Here is a 19,735-nt window from a genome sequence, read left to right as displayed (position 1 = left end):
GCAACGGAACAAGCCCTGATGGAAAAGGACTCATCAGCAACCGAACAAGCCCTGATGGAAAAGGACTCATCAGTAACGGAACAAGCCCTGATGGAAAAGGACTGTGTTCCATTATCTGAAGTAGGCTTTAAAAGGTGGATGATAAGAAACTTCTGGGAGTTAAAGGAACTTGTTCTAACCCAATGTAAAGAAACTAAGAACTTGGAAAAAAGGTTCGATGAAATGTTGAATAGACAATATAGAGAGGAATACAAATGAACTTATGGAGTTGAAAAATACAACACGAGAACTGAGTGAAATATGTACAAGCTTAAACAGCCGAATGGATCAAGCAGAAGAAAGGGTATTAGAGGTTGAAGACCAACTTAATGAAACAAAACGACAAGACAAGAATAGAGAAAAAAGGATAAAAAGGAATGAGCAAAGTCTCCAAGCAATATGGGACTATGTGAAAAGACCTAATATACGCTTGATTGGTGTACCTGAATGTGATGGAGAGAATGAAGTCAAGCTGGAAAATACTCTCCAGGACATTATCCAGGAAAATTTTCCTAATTTAGCAAAGCAGGACACTATTCAACCCCAGGCAATACAGAGAACACCACAAAGATATTCCTCAAGAAGACCAACCCCAAGGCACATAATCGTTAGATTCACCAAGATCGAAACGAAGGAGAAAATATTAAGGGCAGCCAGAGAGAAAGATCAAGTTACCCATAAAGGTAAGCCTATTAGGCTTACAGCAGATCTCTCAACGGAAACCCTACAAGCTAGAAGAGAGTGGGGGCCAATATTCAATATACTTAAAGAACAAAACTTTCAGCCCAGAATTTCATATCCTGCCAATTTAAGCTTTACATTTGAAGGAAAAATAAAATTTTTTAGGAACAAGCAAGTACTCAGAGATTTTATTACCACCAGGCCTGCTTTACAAGAACTTCTAAAAGAAGCATTATACACAGAAAGGAACAACCAGTATGATCCTTTCTAAAAATACACCAAAAAGTAAAGAGCATTAACATAAAGAAGAATTTTTATCAACAAAAGGACAAAATAGCCAGTTAATATCAAATGGCAGTAACCCTAAAGTTAAATCAACCAAATCTCCCAATCAAAAGATACAGACAAAATCCAACGGTATATCCAAAGATATACATAGACTCAAAATAAAGGGTTGGAAAAAAAAAAAAAACGTATCAACCAAATGGAGAGCAAAAATAAATAAATAAAAAGCAAGAGTTGCAATTTTCACATTTGACAAAATAGATTTCAAAGCTATAAGGATACAAGGGTAAAAGGATTAATGTAACAATAAGAGATCTTAACACCCAGATACATAAGACACATAGTGAGATTTAGATTCAACGAGACAACAAATTGATAACGATATCCAGGATTTGAACTCAGAGCCAGAACAAATAAATACAATAGAGGTCTCCATTTTAAACACATAAAATATGCATTAACCACTTTAAACACCCAAAATATTGATCGGCCATTATTGAAACCCATTTTAGGAATGAAGTAATATTCCTTTTCTCCTCTTTTTCTTTTTTTCCCCTTCTTTTTCTCTTTTTCCCTAAAAAAAAATAAAATAAAATAAAATAAAATAAAATTAAAAAAGAATTAGGCATGCGGAAAAAAAAAAAAAAAAAAAAAAAAACAATATTAACCCTAAATGTAAATGGACTAAATGCACCAATCAAAAGACACAGACTGGCAAATTGGATAAAAAGCCAAAACCCATCAGTGTGCTGTATCCAGGAAACCCATCTCACAGGCAAGGATACACAAAGGCTCAAAATAAAGGGATGGAGGAAGATTTACCAAGCAAAATGGAGAGCAAAAAAAAGCAGGAGTTGCAATTCTCGTCTCTGATAAAATAGACTTTAAAGCAACAAAGATCAAAAGAGACAAACAAGGTCCTTACATAATGGTAAAAGGATTGAAACAACAAGAAGAGCTAACGATCCTAAATATATATGGACCCAATACAGGAGCACCCAGATATATAAGGCAAGTTCTCAATGACTTACAAAGAGACTTAGACTCCCACACAATAATAGTGGGAGACTTTAACACTCCACTGTCAATATTAGACAGGTCAACCAGACAGAAAATTAACAAGGATACCCAGGGCTTGAACTCAGACCTGGAACAAGCAAACCTGATAGACATTTACAGAACTCTCCACCCCAAATCCACAGAAAATACATTCTTCTCAGCACCACATCACACCTACTCAAAAATTGACCACATAATCGGAAGTAAAGCACTCCTCAGCAAATGCAAAACAACTGAAATCATAACAAACAGTCTCTCAGACCATAGTGCAATCAAGTTAGAACTCAGAATACAGAAACTAACTCAGAACCGCACAGCTTCATGGAAACTGAACAACTGGCTCTTGAATGTTGATGGGATAAACAATGAAATGAAGGCAGAAATAAAGAAGTTCTTCGAAACCAATGAGAACGAAGACACAACATACCAGAATCTCTGGGACACATTTATGGCAGTATCTAGAGGAAAATATATAGCAATAAGTGCCCATATGAGAATAGTGGAGAGATCCAAAATTGACACCCTATCATCAAAATTGAAAGAGCTAGAGGAGCAAGATCAAAAAAACTCAAAACCTAGCAGAAGACAAGAAATAACTAAGATTCGAGCAGAACTGAAGGAGATAGAGACACAAAAAACCCTTCAAAAATCAATAAATCCAAGAGCTGATTTTTTGAAAAGATCAACAAAATAGACAGACCACTAGCCAGACTGATAAAAAAGAAAAGAGAGAACAACCAAATAGACACAATAAAAAACGATAAAGGGGAAATCACCACAGATTCCACAGAAATCCAAACCATCATCAGAGAATATTACAAACAACTCTATGCACATAAACTAGTAAACCTGGAAGAAATGGATAAATTCCTGGACACCTGTGTCCTCCCAAGCCTAAACCAGGAGGAAGCTGAAACTATGAATAGACCAGTAACAAGGTCTGAAGTCGAGGCAGCAATTAAGAGCCTACCACACGAAAAAAAGCCCAGGTCCAGATGGGTTCACAGCCGAATTCTACCAGACACACAAAGAGGAACTGTTACCATTCCTTCTGAAACTATTCCAAATAATCCAAAAAGAGGGAATCCTTCCCAATTGATTTTATGAGACCAACATCATCCTGATACCAAAACCCGGCAGAGACTCAACAAGAAAAGAAAACTTCAGGCCAATATCCATGATGAACATAGATGCAAAAATCTTCAATAAAATATTGGCAAGCCGATTGCAATAGCACATCAAAAAGCTTATCCGTCATGATCAAGTAGGATTCATCCCGGGGATGCAAGGCTGGTTCAACATACGCAAATCTATAAACGTAATTCACCACATAAACAGAACCAAAAACAAAAACCACATGATTATCTCAATTGACGCAGAGAAGGCCTTTGACAAAATTCAACAGCCCTTTATGCTAAAAACCCTCAATAAACTCGTTATTGATGGAATGTATCTCAAAATAATAAAAGCTATTAAAGACAAACCAACAGCCAATATCATACTGAATGGGCAAAAACTGGGAGCATTCCCTTTGAAATCTGGCACTAGACAAGGATGCCCTCTCTCGCCACTTCTATTCAATATAGTACTGGAAGTTCTAGCCAGAGCAATCAGGCAAGAAAAAGAAATAAAGGGTATTCAAATAGGAAAGGAGGAAGCCAAAGTGTCTCTATTCACAGACGACATGATAGTATCTCTAGAAGACCCCATCGTCTCAGCCCAAAAACTCCTGAAACTGATAAGCAACTTCAGCAAAGTCTCAGGATATAAAATCAATGTGCAAAAATCACAAGCATTCCTATACACCAATAACAGACTGAAAGAAAGCCAAAGCAAGAACGAACTGCCATTCACAATTACTACAAAGAGAATAAAATACCTAGGAATACAACTTACGAGGAACCTAAGGGACCTCGTCAAGGAAAACTACAAACCACTGCTCAACGAAATAAGAGAGGACACAAACAGATAGAGAAACATTCCATGTTCATGGTTAGGAAGAATCAACATCATGAAAATGGCTATACTGCCCAAAGTAATTTACAAACTCTACACTATCCCCATCAAGCTACCATTGACTTTCTTCACAGAACTGGAAAAAACCACTTTGAACTTCATATGAAACCAAAAGAGAGCCCACACAGCCAAGTCAATTCTAAGCAAAAAGAACACAGCGGGAGGCATCACACTACAGGACTTCAAACTATACTACAAGGCTACAGTAATCAAGACAGCATGGTACTGGTACCAAAACAGAGATCTAGACCAATGGAACAGAACAGAGGCATCGGAGGCAACACAGCATATCTACAACCATACAATCTTTGATAAACCTGACAAAAACAAGCAATGGGGAAAGGATTTCCTGTTTAATAAGTGGTGTTGGGAAAACTGGCTAGCCATGTGCAGAAAGCAGAAACTGGACCCCTTCCTGACACCTTACACTAAAATTAACTCCAGATGGATTAAAGATTTAAACATAAGACCTGGCACCATAAAAACCCTAGAAGAAAATCTAGGCAAAACCATTCACGACATAGGAGTAGGCAAGGACTTCATGACCAAAACACCAAAAGCATTGGCAACAAAAGCCAAAATAGACAAATGGGACCTAACCAAACTCCACAGTTTCTGCACAGCAAAAGAAACAGTCACTAGAGTGAATCGGCAACCAACAAAACGGGAAAAAATTTTTGCAGTTTACCCATCTGACAAAGGGCTGATATCCAGAATTTACAAAGAACTCAAACAGATTTACAAGAAAAAAACGAACAAGCCCATCCAAAAATGGGCAAAGGATATGAACAGACACTTTACAAAAGAAGACATACATGAGGCCAATAAACATATGAAAAAATGCTCATCATCACTGGTCATTAGAGAGATGCAAATCAAAACCACATTGAGATACCATCTCACGCCAGTTAGAATGGCGATCATTAAAAAATCCGGAGATGCTGGAAAGGATGTGGAGAAATAGGAACACTTTTACACTGCTTGTGGGAGTGTAAATTAGTTCAACCATTGTGAAAGACAGTGTGGAGAGTCCTCAAGGACCTAGAAATAGAAATTCCATTTGACCCAGCAATCCCATTACTGGGTATATATCCAAAGGACTGTAAATCGTTCTACTATAAGGACACATGCACATGAATGTTCATTGCAGCCCTGTTTACAATAGCAAAGACCTGGAACTAACCCAAATGCCCATCGATGATAGATTGGTCTGGGAAAATGTGGCACATAAACGCCACGGAATATTACGCAGCAATCAAAAATGATGAGTTCATGTCCTTTGTAGGAACATGGATAAATCTGGAGAACATCATTCTCAGCAAACTGACACAAGAACAGAAAGTGAAATACTGCATGTTCTCACTCATAGGCAGGTGATGAACAATGAGAACACATGGACACAGGGAAGGGAGTACTACACACTGGGGTCTATTCGGGGGAATAGGGGAGGGACAGCGGTGGAGGGGAAGCTGGGGAGGGATAGCATGGGGAGAAATGTCAAATGTGGGTGAGGGGGCGGAAGGCAGCAAAACACACTGCCATGCAACTATCTTATATGTTCTGCACATGTATCCCAAAACCTAAAACGCAATAAAAAATAAATAAAATAAAATAAAATTGGAGCAATTTTCAATCTAGTGCCAATCAGGGATGGTCTACTGCCTGGCTCAGGAAAGGATGGCACTTTCCCTTTGTTATCCTTCTCATCCCATCACATCTATAAAGAACCAAAGTGTGAGCCCAGCACGGTGGCTCACGCCTGTAATCCAGCACTTTCTGAGGCTGAGGCGGGTGGATCACGAGGTCAAGAGATCAAGACCATCCTGGTCAACATGGTGAAACCCCGTCTCTACTAAAAATACAAAAAAAAATTAGCTGGGCATGGTGGCGCGTGCCTGTAATCCCAGCTGCTCAGGAGGCTGAGGCAGGAGAATTGCTTGAACCCAGGAGGCAGAGGTTGCAGTGAGCCGAGATCGCGCCATTGCACTCCAGCCTGGGTAACAAGAGCGAAACTCCGTCTCAAAAAAAAAAAAAAAGAACTGAAGTGTGAAAGGATGCAGGCAGTCCTGCCAGACCACAGCACCCAGCCTTAGCCAAGTAGCCAAGGGCCATGGCTTTTGCTGCAGTTGAGGTGGGGGAGGAAAATCCATGGAGTTAAGCCTTAATTATTTACATGAGAATAGTCTAAAAATTTAAAGTAGCAAAAAATGTTACAGAATGGGACCAAGATCCTATTCAGTGGTGATACAGGTAGGTAGTAAATGGTATAGTAGCTATCTTTGTATAGTAAAATTATAAATAATTTCTCTAACTTCTACATTTTCTGTGCTGGCTATGTATTTCACTGTCACAAGAAAATCAAAATTACTATAAAAAGAAAAAACAAGTAAAACATAACGTAACCAACCATCTCCATTTAAGTGAACTGTTACACTAACATCCAGATATCAACCCACCAGACTAATCTATTAAGTTTTCTGGCAATAAGAGAATCCATAGTAGGAGGGAAAAAGATATTTTTCTCTGTTGTTAACATTAAATACATTATTTTAAAAGGTTGGAAATAAACAGCAAGTACATCAATCATTCTGTCTGTGAGACGATTCATGCAAAAGCATTTTGAACAGAATAAAGTTACCCTAATACACTGAAAATGTGAAAATCTGCAATGTGCTAAAAATATTATCTTTGTCAAATAAGTATTTCAGTGTTGTAAGTGAATCACTCTTTTGTGAATCTCATGCATCAAAATAAAACTGACCAAAAGCTTTTGCAAAAGTAACTTTAAGAACCCACTGACAATGAAAGGTACTTATTCACACACGCACAGCTCTAACAGAAATATATGTTAGATATTTAGACAGATACTAATTTAGACAGACATTAAGAGCACCAAGGTTCGAAAACCTTGATTCCAAAATTAAGGCCAATTTAAAAAGATCAATGACTAAAGTAGATTATTCAATATGAAGCATTATTTAGTAAAGTACAAAATTCATAAAACCTGTAAAAACTTTGGCACACAGTTCCCCCTCATATTATGAACTCATTTGTCAGGTTAAATAAAATCAAAAGTGGTATCAGCAAAAATGGCAGAATGAGAAACTCCCAACATCCATCCCTCCATAAAAACAGAAAAAAAAAAAATGGCAAAAGCTGTCATAATCCACTTTTTAGGAACCTAGAAACCTAAGTAGAAGCTTGCAGCAACCAGAAAAACAATCAAGAATTAAGCAAAAAAAAGAAATAAAAGGCATCCAGATTGGAAAGGAAGAATAAAACTAGAAAGGAAGAACAAAACTACCTTTATTTGTAAATGAATTATCTTCTATATAAAAAAGCCTAAGATATCTACAAAAAAATCTACTAGCGTTAATAGAGTTCAGCAAGGTTGCAGATATACAATCAATATACCACCATGTTTTTAAACACTAGCAATGAACAATCCAAAAATGAACTTAAGAAAACAATTCCATTTATGGCAGCATGAAAAATAATAAAATGCTTAGGAATAAACTGAACAAAAGAAGTGCAAGACTTATACTTGGAAAATTACAAAATACTGTTGAAAGAAATTTTAAGAGACCTGAATAAATAGAAAAATGTCCCATGTTCAGGTATGTGAAGACTTAATATTGTTAGGGTGGCAATACTCCCCAAATTCATCCACAGATTTAAAGCAATTCTTTTTTAAAATGTCAGCTGGCCTTTTTTGCAGAAATTGGCAAGCTGATGCTAACCCTCACATAAAAAATTAAGGAACTCAGAACAGCCAAAACAATCTTCCCAAAGAATGAAATATAAGGACTCATACTTCCAATTCCAAAACTTACTACAATACTAGTGTACAATATAGTGTGGTACTGGCATAAAGACAGACACAGATAAATGGGATACAACGGAGAATCCAGAAATAAACCCAGCATCTACAGTCAACTAATTTTTGACAATGTTGCCAAGATTATTCAGTGGGAGAAAGAAGAGTCTTTCCAAAAATGGTGCTGAGAAAACTGTATGGCCACATGCAAAAGAATGAATTTGATACCCACCTCACAATATACAAAAATTAACTCAAAATGGACCAATGAACTAAGAACCAAGTGTAAAAGGCAAACCTATAAAACTCTTAGAAGGAAATGTAAAAGTAAATCTTTGTGATCCTGGATTAGGCCATGGTTTCTTAGATATGACACCAAAAGCATAAGCAGACAAAGAAAAAACAGATGAATTGTACTTCAGCATCAAAGGACACTATCAAGAAAGTGAAAAGACAACCCATAGAGTGAGAGAAATAACTGCAAATCATATATGAGATTAGGAGTCTGAACCAGAATATATTTAAAAACTCTTATAACTAAGGAACAAACAAATCATTTTTAAATAGCTGAAACATATGAATAGACATTTGTCCAAAAAAGATACAAATGACCAAGAAGCACATGAAAAGATGTCAACATCATCAGTAATTAGGGAAATGTAAATCAAAACTACAGTGAGGGCCGGGCGCTCGGTGGTTCATGCCTGTAATCCCCAGCACTTTGGGAGGCTAACGCAGGCAGATCAATGAAGTCAGGAGTCCGAGACCAGCCTGGCCAATATAGTGAAACCATATCTCTACTAAAAATACAAAAAATATATATATATTAGCCGGGTGTGGTGGTGGGTGCCTATAGTCCCAGATACTTGGGAGGCTGAAGCAAGAGAATTGCTTGAACCTGGAAGGCAGAGGTTGCAGTGAGCCAAGTTCATCATCACTGTATTCCAGCCTGGGCAACAGAGAGAGACTCCGTCTCAAAAAACAAATAAACAAACAAAAAAACACTATAATGAGATCCTACTACGCACCCATTAGGATGGTTATAATTTTTTTTAAAAGCGAGTATATAGAGAAATTGGAATCTTCATACTTTGCTGTGGGAATATAAAATGGTACAGAGAACAGTTTGCAGTTCCTCAAAAAGTTAAACATAGAGTTACCACATCACCTAAGAACTCTACTCCTAGGTTACAGTGTGGTTGCATTTCAAAAGCCAGATATAAAAGGCCACATAATATATCATTCCATTTTTATGAAATGTCTCCACGGACACAGAAAGTAGATTAGTGGTTGCTAGGCACTGACAGTAGGGAAATTGGGGTATAACTGCTTAACAGTTATGGTTTCTTTTATGGGTGATGAAATGTTCTGGAATTAGACAGCAGTGATGACTGTAAAACATTGTGAATATACTAAAATCTACCAAATTGTATGCTTCCAAAAATGGTGCTAAGAAAACCATTTAAAATGGCTAAAATGGTATTTTATATTATATAAATTTTATTATAAATAGATAAAACATCACTTAACTGAAAATTATACTACTACTCAGTTGTAAAACTACTGTTCATTATAATCTGAAAGACTGTCGGATGTGTGTCAAATTTTTAAAAAAATTCTAGATCCTCACAATACATATATGCAGATACCAATTCATCTTTATTATGCTTCTCACTTAAAGAGACTAAAATTGCATTAAGCTGTTTTAATGACAGCTATACAGAATGAGCCAATCAATGAATACTGAGACAATTTGAACAGAGTGCCTCTAAAACCCTACAAATAAGATATACAGCTTTCCCTATGAAACTTGACTTTTAATTAGCATCTATTACAGATAACTTGTAAAATGTGCATCAATTATTTCTAATGGCCTTTAGAAATCATTCTGAAACTGCCAAAATGAAGCCAGTATCAAAAAAATATTTTTCATATATTAAAATTAGAAATGTTCATTCTGATTTAAGATGTCTCTGACTGATATGACTACAACCAGCTACAGATGCTTATCTTTAATCACTGCAAATTTAATGGGATCAGCTAGATATTTTTATAGACTACACCACATGGTGCTGCTTCGGGAGTTTTATGACCTGGAATTACTAAGTTTTTCATATCAATAAAAGTCCATAAAGATGCTCTTTAGAAATATCTAAGTGTTTTAAAATAAAATTGAGTTTACTTTGAAATGCTTAGTTTAGCAGAATCACTTTTATGTTAAAAATCTGCAGATTCTGCTATTTGGGAATCAGAGTACCACTGTGTCTCTAACAAAGTACTAGGCTGAGCGACAGGAGAAGGAGCACAACACTTGGAACTGGTGCCGGCTGAAAAGCCAGCATCTTTGGAAAGCTCTAATTAACAAATTTATAATTAACGCATGTAAACTAAAGTAAAAAGATGAATCACTAAAAGCTACTTCCTCAGATTAAAAAAGACAAAGCTGCTTGAATAAATAGAGTCCTTAGATGTTCAATATTCTTTAAACAGCAATAAAAGACTTCCAAGGAGCTTCATGTTTCAACAATAGTGCCCATTTTACAAACTCTGAAATAGCAATAGGAGGGTGGCAATTAAAATAATTCCCAAGAAATGATGATCTTTAATACACTATTAAATTCAATAAGATCTGTGCATTCCTATTATCAAATCAATAAACACTGATATTTTCCACAATCAACTAATCCCAAAAGGAAAGTAAGAAGACATTTACCTCTTCTAAGCTAGGGAGCGAAGAAGAAGATACTGTTCGAGATGACAATGGGTGAAATGGCTCTTGACCAATAGCATGTTGATGATTCTGTATTTGTACAAAAGGGTTCTGCGGTGGCCTGTGAGGCAATGGAGGTAGGCCATAGGGAAAACCTGGCCCCATTAGGTGATTCTGTTGCAAGTTAGCAAAAGTCCACGCTCCATCAGGTGCCAGGTATTTCAAGGGAGGGGGGGCAAGGTGTTCAGATGGCAACGAGAAAGGCGAGCTGAATATCTGGGGAGGGAGGCGCTGTGGAAATGCTGGGTTGCTGGCTACTTCAATGTCTCTGCTGTTATCATTAAAGTTAGAAAAGTGGCTACTGTGGTCTGTACTGGATGGGGGAGACGGGACTGCTGGTGGGCTTCTAGTCTGTACTTGTCTATATTGCAAAAGTCTTGATTGAGGTGGTGGCATTTCAGCTAGTTCCCGTGTTTCACTTTGATCACGATGAGACAGTTCTCTGATTAAGTCTTGAAACCTACATGAAAACAAAATACGAGGAGAAAACAAAAGGCTCCATCACACTAAGGAAAGCTTAGTCAACTACATGTGTATTTTCAACAAACATCATAGTACACTAACAACTAGAACTGACATTAATTCATCTCAGATGTAAGCACTAACACTCAACAGATGCCGAGGTGAAGGCATTGAATATGCTCAATTACCTAATTTCTTTCTGGTTCCACCGCATTAAAAACATCTGTCCTTGTCTCTACATGTCTTTGACAGCTACAAGTTATAAAAGGTCACAATGATGGTTATTCAGAAGGGATCTGGAAACACTTCATAGCATTCATGTGACACTGGCCATAAAAACAAGCTTAGAGTCAGGACCGAATACTCAGATGTAACTGGAATTATGGGAAGGTAGAATTCTGTGCCACCAGAAAAATAATTAACAATTTTTAGCTTTTAACCACGAATTTACTCCTGTCTTTATTCATTCTCTGCAAGCATTACTACCAAATAAAAAAAACCCACTCACAGTGACAGTATGTTTCTCTTGCAGAAGAAAACACAAAGCAAGGGAACAAGTTAATTTACAACCCACAGTAGATCATCCATGCCTACATTTGTAAAAGAGTTACTTCTAAATGAGTTTTCTGTATTTTAGAGTCAATCAAGAGAACTTTGTAGCATATGCTGTAAGGCCAGCATCCAATTTCTCTGAGGCAATATTCCAACTTGAAGCTAAAAGGACTACATTCAAAAAAGAAAACAGTGAGGGGGTCACATTCCAGAAGCTATTTTTAGTCGGCTGGAATACCTTGAGTATGTGGTTTCCACTTCATCTTCGGCACTGCTGGTGACCTTCCAGTCTGCCCTCACTGGCGGCTGATGTAATCCCAGGGGGGGCTGAGGAAGATGCTGGAGGTGGGGATGGTGGTGGTGCGAGAATGGAACACTGCCCTGACTGAGGAAGGCATGGTGCTCACTCCACTGCTGTAACCGTGCCTGCTGCTGCCTTAATGTTTCCAGAGCCACACTCCCATGTATACGATCTGCAAAAATATTTGTGAATTTCTTTTTATGAATTTGGGGTTTCAAGTTATTTTTTAAAAGTTTTACAAACATACTTTCTCCACAAAGACAAAGCAATAGCTACAATTTGGTTTCGGTAGAAAGTAAATGTTTTCCAAATTTGCCAGAAATCAGAGTTACGGTGACAATTGATGACAACTCTTCCTCACTTACATAATGATGATGCTGACATCCACTGGATACTTACTGTCATACAGCATTTAGAACTAGATTCTGATTATCACACTAAATGGGGGGTTTTGTGCCAGCATTATTTGAAGAAATGATTCAATCCTAACCCAAACTGATATTGTACAGTCTATGTCATTTTAGTAAGTAAGCTCTGAATTTTCACAACTGGCCATAATTGGAGAACTTACCTAAAGCCTCCCCCAAAGGTAATCCTGGGGGATTCTCATCAATGAAGCTATTCAGATGCGAAGGAAGAATGGGGCCAGGCTGTGCAATGGCTTTCAGAGGACTGTGGCCTTCTTGCAGCATGGGAGGGGGCTGCTGCTCTGGAATCACAGCCTCTGCAGGAGGAGACTGTGGCCGATGAGCAACTGCATTATTAAAAAAAGCATTGCTGGGTCCTGCCTGATATGCAGGAGAAAGCTGAGGAGGCGGCTGCTGAGGCTGCTGATTCAACTGACTTTGCTGCTGGACTACCTGATTTGGCTGAGGTGGTATTTGATTTGGTTGTTCAGGCAAATTATTCTGCTGCTGATTTAACAAGGTGTGCTGCTGTGGAATTGGAAAGGGTGGTCTTGGTAGCTGCGGAAGGGGATGAAAATGGCGATTAGGGATTGCATACTGTGCATGGGGGGCAGGAAGAGGAAGATTTATGTGTCTTGGGTTGAGATTATCTTTGCGAGGAAATTTGGTACTGGGATAAACAACACTAGGACGTGATTCAGGACTTCTGTTCTGTGGATTTGATTCCAAATCAACCTAGAAAAAAAGAAGAAGCCTTTTTAAACTGCAGAAAATTTGAGTTCAGTAGCTCTCCACCTTTCCCCAACCCTACCGCATCTAAAGGATATGATACATTGATATCTTCTAGCAGGAAAGCTGGGCACTCAATCATATACTTTCTCACAATCAAATAAAGGAAAAATGTTTTTAATTTAAAATGACAGGAAAAAACAGCATATTAAATGTGAGTCATAAAAAAAGATACTGCCATTTTACTAGAATATCTATTCTAATTCCTTTCAAAGCATTATTTTTAACTTCACACTTTCTTCCTTAGAAAGATGGCCATTTATTTCCTTCTGATATAAATCATTAAAATGTGTTTTCCTTCTGATTTTATGTTTTTGTTTTGTTTTGAGACAGTCTTGCTGTCTCCCAGGCTGGAATACAGTGGCACCATCTCGGCTCACTGCAATCTCTGCCTCCTGGACTGAAGCAATTCTCCTGCCTCAGCGTCCCAAGTGGCTGGGATTAAAGATACTCACCACCATGCTCAGCTAATTTTTGTATTTTTTGTTGAGATGGGGTTTCGCCATGTTGGCCAGGCTGGTCTCGAACTCCTGACTTCAGGTGATTCCCCCCCCGCCTTGGCCCTGCCTTGGCCTCCCAAAGTGCTGGGATTACAGGCATGAGCCACTGTGCCCAGCCTGATTTTATTGTTTTTATACATCTAATCTATTTCCTCAAGAAGATCTACATGTTAATAAAAAGATGTATCTCAATTTAAACAACTTTGAAATGAAAAAGTGCTATATCACCTTTGTATATAACTAGTTTGGTTGTCAACTTTTTCATTACACATTGACATTCTTGCTTTAACAAACATTTATTGTGGCCAACCAAGTACACTGTGCCTGGTGTTGAAAATTAAACAGGCAACAATAAGACTCAGCCTACCCATCAAGAGCCTCGTGCAGGGGTCTGTATACCATGCCCCCACCCCAATGCCATTTCCAGTTCACCAGGATTTTGTAAATAAGGTTTTCTTGGAACACAGCCACACTCATCTGTTTACGTATTATCTGTAGCTGCTTGTGCACTGACAGAGCAGAGCAGCTGCAATAGAGACCATGTGGTCCCCAAGGCTAAGATTTACTATCCGGCTTTTTACAGAAAAAGGTTGCTGACCCCTGGCCTAGAGTCCAGTAGAAGGTAACAATATGTAAACATCTCACTAGAGGTACAATAAGAGGATGCAACTGTAGTGCCTGAGAAAATTAAAGGTTTCACAGAGGCTATGACATTTGAGTAGAATCTTACAAAAAGAGCTGGAATATTCCAAGGAGGGAAGGACATTCTAGGTAAAGGTAACAGTTTATGCAAAGGTTGAAGAAAGGAAAAGTCTGGCAGATTTGGAGAGCACGGGAAGTTCTGTGTACGCAGAGCTATAACTTCACTTGTGTGTATATTAGTTTTCCCTTCTCAACATCAGAGAAAACTACAAGAGCCCAATCACACAAGACCCTGACTTATTCAATACCGAGTAATTGTTTTTAATTCCATAAACTGTGGTAACTACAAAAGGTTTTCAAGCTAGGGAGTGTTGTCATCCTTCTGAAATGTAAGTTTCATCATAAGTGATGACAATGTGAAAAGTAAAATGCACCGCTTTGGATGTAAATAAGTTTGGCCAATCAGTCTCCTCACAAGTTTCACTGATGAGCTAGTGACTCAGGACTGCAGAGCACTTGCCTAACCCAAGGCTCTCAAATTAGACAAGAACTGACCACTCCCAAAAACAAAACAAGTAGCTTGCTCCTGAACTGCAGCTGGGGTGCACTTGGTGACCAACCTGTTGCAACAAATGGTTGCGATGCAGATTGTTTGCCAAGTGCATCCTTATCTCTAATCACCTAGCTCAAATGGACTCCCATTAAATTTGACCAATTTTAAGCCCTTAAGATTACTGAGTATATATAAATCATCTAGAAAAAGAAGTGAGAAGCATGACAATTCTATCCCAAGTATGCAATGCCTGCTCTTCAGATGTCTCAGAACCTGATTATGGTTCTTCATAAACAAACATTGCCTCAATAAATCTCCATCTTTTCATTGACTAAAATTATATTCACCTGGGATATACTTTTTTCCAGACGATACTGTTGATATGCTTACTTTGGTCACATGAGGGAGGTCATGATTAGATGTCCAGGTTTTTTGTAAATAAGTTGCTATCTTAATTGTCTCTATCACTTCTGACTTTAACATAGAAAGGAAGCTAGGTCTGTGTCACAGAATTTAGATCAGGACTGCTGCTCTATGATACTACAATTGGCTCCCGAAGCAAGGCAGAGGACTGTTAGGGCTGAATAAGCCTGCATCTGCTACTATCAGAATTAGATTCTCCTCTATCATTTTCCTCTTAATACTGAGGTGCTGAGTCAAAAGGGCCAGAATTACTTCTTTTTTTATTTTTCCTGGGCTCCAAAACAAAGCACCAGGGTGGGAGAGAAAACAAAACATGTCTTCAGATTGCCTAGTTCTCTAATAGAGAAGAATCCTAACAGAAATTTTAAAACAAGGACATGAGAGACACAGCTATCTTGGCTAAGTTGCTCTGACAGCATCTAAGACTCGTGCGATTGGTTTCATCCTAATCTGCCTCTTACTATATGTGCCACTGGTGCAGGTGCACCATCCTGACATGTCACTGGTTCTCTCTCTGCACCACTTCCCAAAAACATATCACCTGTACTTTCACTACAGCGCCCACTTATCCATCAGGGCAGTTCCCTCGGCTGCCTCATTTGTACAGCAGCCCCTCCTGTGGGTACTGAAACCTTCCAGATACAGAAGCTGTGAGTAAGAGGTGCTTATGTGATATATGTAACTGAATATAGAGAATAGCTGCTTAAAGCTAGGCTGAAGTTAGAGAGAGATACAGATTTGGAAGTCGATATCATGAAGTAGATACTAAAATCATGGATTGGACTGGTTTATAGTAAGAAACCACAGAATGCAAAGACAAGTGGGACAAGGACAGAACTCTGGGAAATCCCAACTTAAAATAAATATTTGTGTGTGTGTGTGTATATATGTATTACCCCGAGGGTTCCATTCAGATTAGAAACAAGAACTTCCAGTAGCACTAATTCAATCAACGACTTGATTTTCTCTAAGTGGTTTATAAGCACAGAAGCAGAGAAAGTAGATGAATGGACAGATAAAGAGTTAAGGACTTAGTGGGTGTGATGAGAGAACAAGATGAGGGACCTGAGGAAGTTTTTCTTCTTCACTGTAACAACTCTTCTATTGACACACTTGTAGTTCTGTCTTCATTTACTACCTTATCATAGAAAACCTCTAAATTCAACTTTCCCACTGAGTAACAGAATTTGAGAAAAGTATACCGATATATGAAACATCACAGCCAAAGAAGACAAAGAAAGAGCAGGCAATGTGGCCCACCACATCCCTGTGAAACAATAAACATAAAGGATAAGTGTAAAAAGGGAGGTATTTTTCTTTAAAACACCGAGATTCCAAGATGAGCAATCAGACTAAATCCACTAGGACAATGCATTCACAAAATGTAACCAGCATACCTGTTTTGGTTCTGTTGGCTTTTTCTCTGGTGTTCGAATCTTATTAATTTCAGGTCCGGAATTATTTATATCACTTTTACCTAAAAAAAAAATTTTTTTAATCCTTTTAAAGTTTTCTCCAGTGGATATGACATTTCCAATGATTATCCAATATTAGAGAAAGAAGCAGAATACTTTAAACACTTTTCATCCATTATTATCAGTACATCACTACTTGGGTTTTGTTTTTATATTTTCAGAGTTATAGTTTCTCTACAAGAAAGAAAACTTACAAATGAAGCAAACTTCATTGACAAGACAAAGCCCAATACGGGAATAACCTTAAAGCATCAAATAATCCCAAAGGAAACTACCCAGTCTCCAGGAATCACAGCCTCATTCGCTTAAACTAGATGTATTAAAGGCCTTGGCATTCTTGCCTGTTTATAAAGGCTCAATGCTTTGGTCACTTATAAATGCAATTAAGTGAAAATTTAAATAATGTCTCAATCCAATTTAGTAAAGGAATCTAAAAATAATAAAGATATTCAGAAAGGAATGTAGTTAGACTTTAAAAGTAATAGATATCAAACTAAATGTAAGGGGATGATAAATAGTAGAGGAAGCAAAATTAAGGTTTATAAAAAGCACAGTTATAATAGACAATTCATATATAGGAAAGGCTTTTAATCTACAAAAGAACTAACTACCAGACAGTTTAAGTTCCTTGAAGGAATCCTTGATTTAGGTTCTTGTTCAAAAACATTCTTTTAGGAATGCCACTGGAACTTTGTAAAATGAATTAGCACGCCAGAATTACCTTACCATTAAACTTCAAGATACGAAAACTATAGTGTCATTACTTGGTATATCCTCAGGGGAAAACAAAAAAGAAAGAAAAAAAACTATAGTGTCTGAGATAGGAATTCTTGATTTAGGTTCTTGTTCAAAAACATTCTTTTAGGAATGCCACTGCAACACTGTAAAATAAATTATCATGCCAGAATTGCCTTACCATTAAACTTCAAGAAATGAAAACTATAGTGTCTGAGATGAAAAATACTATGAATGGAATTACCAGCAGAATAGACACTACAGAAAAACCTGGCAAATTTGAAGGCACAGGAATAGAAACTACCCAAAACAAAACATAAAGAGAAAAAAGAATTTTTAAAAAAAAGGTGCACCCATAAACTGTGCAAAATTTAAGCATTCTAATATATGGGAAATTAGAATCTCTGAAGAAGAGTGGTAGGGGTGAGACAGAAAAAAATATCTGAAAAGACATAAAAGTTTAAAATTTACAAACTTGATAAAAACTATAAACTCAAAGATCTGAGAAACTCAGCAAACCTCAAACACAAGAAACAGGAAGAAAACTACATCAAGGCATATATCATAATCAAACTGATAAAACCAGTATAAAAAGAAAATCTATAAAGCAACTAGGGAGAAAAAGACATGTTATATACAGAAAACAAGAATAAAGAGGGCATCATATTTCTCACTGGAAAAAACAGAAGTGAGAAAATGGTAGAACATTATTAAAGCACGAAATGATAAAAACTGCCAACCAAGAATTCTGTCCCCTACGAAAATATCTTTTAAAAATGAAAGTGAAATAAAGACATTTTCAGGCATACAAAAGCTGAAAGAACTCATCAACAGCAAACCCGCACTATAAGAAATGTTGGCTCACTGCAACGTCTACCTCCTGGGTTCAAGCAATTCTTCTTTCTCAGCCTCCCAAGTAGCTGGGACTACAGGCACATGCCGTCTTGCCAGCTAATTTTTGTATTTTAGTAGAGACAGGGTTTCACCATGTTGCCCAGGCTGGTCTTGAACTCCTGATCTCAGGCAATCCGCCCACCTCAGCCTCCCAAAGTGCTAGGATTACAGGCATGAGGCACCACGCCCAGACAAGAAATGTTTTAAAGAAGTCCTTCAGGGCCAGGCGTGGTGGCTCACTCCTGTAATCCCAGCACTTTGGGAGACTGAGGTAAGCCATGATGGGGTCAGGAGATCAAGACCATCCTGGCTAACATGCTGAAACCCCATCTCTACTAAAAATACAAAAAATTAGCCATGTGTGACAGTGCACACCTGTAGTCCCAGCTACTTGGGAGGCTGAGGCAGGAAAATGGCTTGAACCCAGGAGGCAGGGGTTGCAGTGGGCTGAGATTGCAACACTGCACTCTACCCTGGGCAATAAAGCAAGACTCCATCTCAAAAAAAAAAAAAGGAAAAATTACTACACATGGGTAAATACATAAATTTTTTTTTTTATAATTTAAAACTCTTTTACTTGGCTGTTTAAACAAAAATAACAATAATGTTTTGGGGTTTATAACATATGCAAAAGTAAAATACATGATAATAACAATAGCATATAGACCAGGAGAGAAAAAATAGCATACGTTAAGCTTCCTTTACTGGAAATGAAGTGGTAAAATATAAATTGGAAAGTAGTCTGCAACAGGTTAAAGATTTACACTATAAACCCTAAAGCAACTAGCAATATAATAAAACAAAGAGTTGTCTCTAATAATCCAATGGAGATTAAAAAAAAATCATTAAAAAAATACTCTACCAATCCAGAAGAGAGTGGAAAAAAGGAGAAAGGGGAAAACATCAACAGACAATTGAAAACAAATAGCAAGATGACAGAATCAAACTTAACTATATCAACAATCACATTAGATGTAAATGGTCTAAACACCCCAAATAAAAGGCAGAGATTGTCACATTAGATTAAAAAAATCAAGAGCCACCTATACATTATCTAAAATAAACTTTAAATATAAAGACAAAAATAGATTAAAAGTAAAAGGTAAAATAAATGTATGTGTGTGTGTATATGGAATGTATTACTGAAAAAGAAAATTATAAATTACTTATATTCATTTAAGCTTTCACTTTAATGAAATATGTGCAAAGGCTGTGTACTGAAAACATTTTTTTTTTTTTTTTTTTTTTTTAGACAGAGTCTTGCTCTGTTGTCCAGGCTGGAGTACAGTGGCATGATCTCAGCTCATTGCAACCTCCATCTCCCAGGTTCAAGCA

At 37.5% G+C, this 19,735-nt stretch overlaps 1 protein-coding gene across 12 annotated transcripts in view; it reads right to left on the bottom strand.

The window, feature by feature from the left end:
• The window catches only part of HELZ (helicase with zinc finger), a 175,833-nt gene that overhangs the window by 30,069 nt on the left and 126,029 nt on the right, over positions 1-19,735 (bottom strand). For all 12 annotated transcript variants that reach the window (XM_078374466.1, XM_035301579.3, XM_078374468.1 and 9 more), the window contains 4 exons: positions 16,694-16,773; positions 12,554-13,124; positions 11,920-12,154; positions 10,611-11,127 (listed from right to left, as the gene is read on the bottom strand). In XM_078374466.1, coding sequence (XP_078230592.1) covers positions 10,611-11,127; positions 11,920-12,154; positions 12,554-13,124; positions 16,694-16,773 — 1,403 coding nt within the window. The remainder of the gene's footprint in view (positions 1-10,610; positions 11,128-11,919; positions 12,155-12,553; positions 13,125-16,693; positions 16,774-19,735) is intronic.

This window comes from Callithrix jacchus, chromosome 5, assembly GCF_049354715.1.
Source record: "Callithrix jacchus isolate 240 chromosome 5, calJac240_pri, whole genome shotgun sequence".
In the NCBI taxonomy this organism is placed as follows: domain Eukaryota; kingdom Metazoa; phylum Chordata; class Mammalia; order Primates; family Cebidae; genus Callithrix; species Callithrix jacchus.
This window is presented reverse-complemented; position numbering and strand designations above follow the sequence as displayed.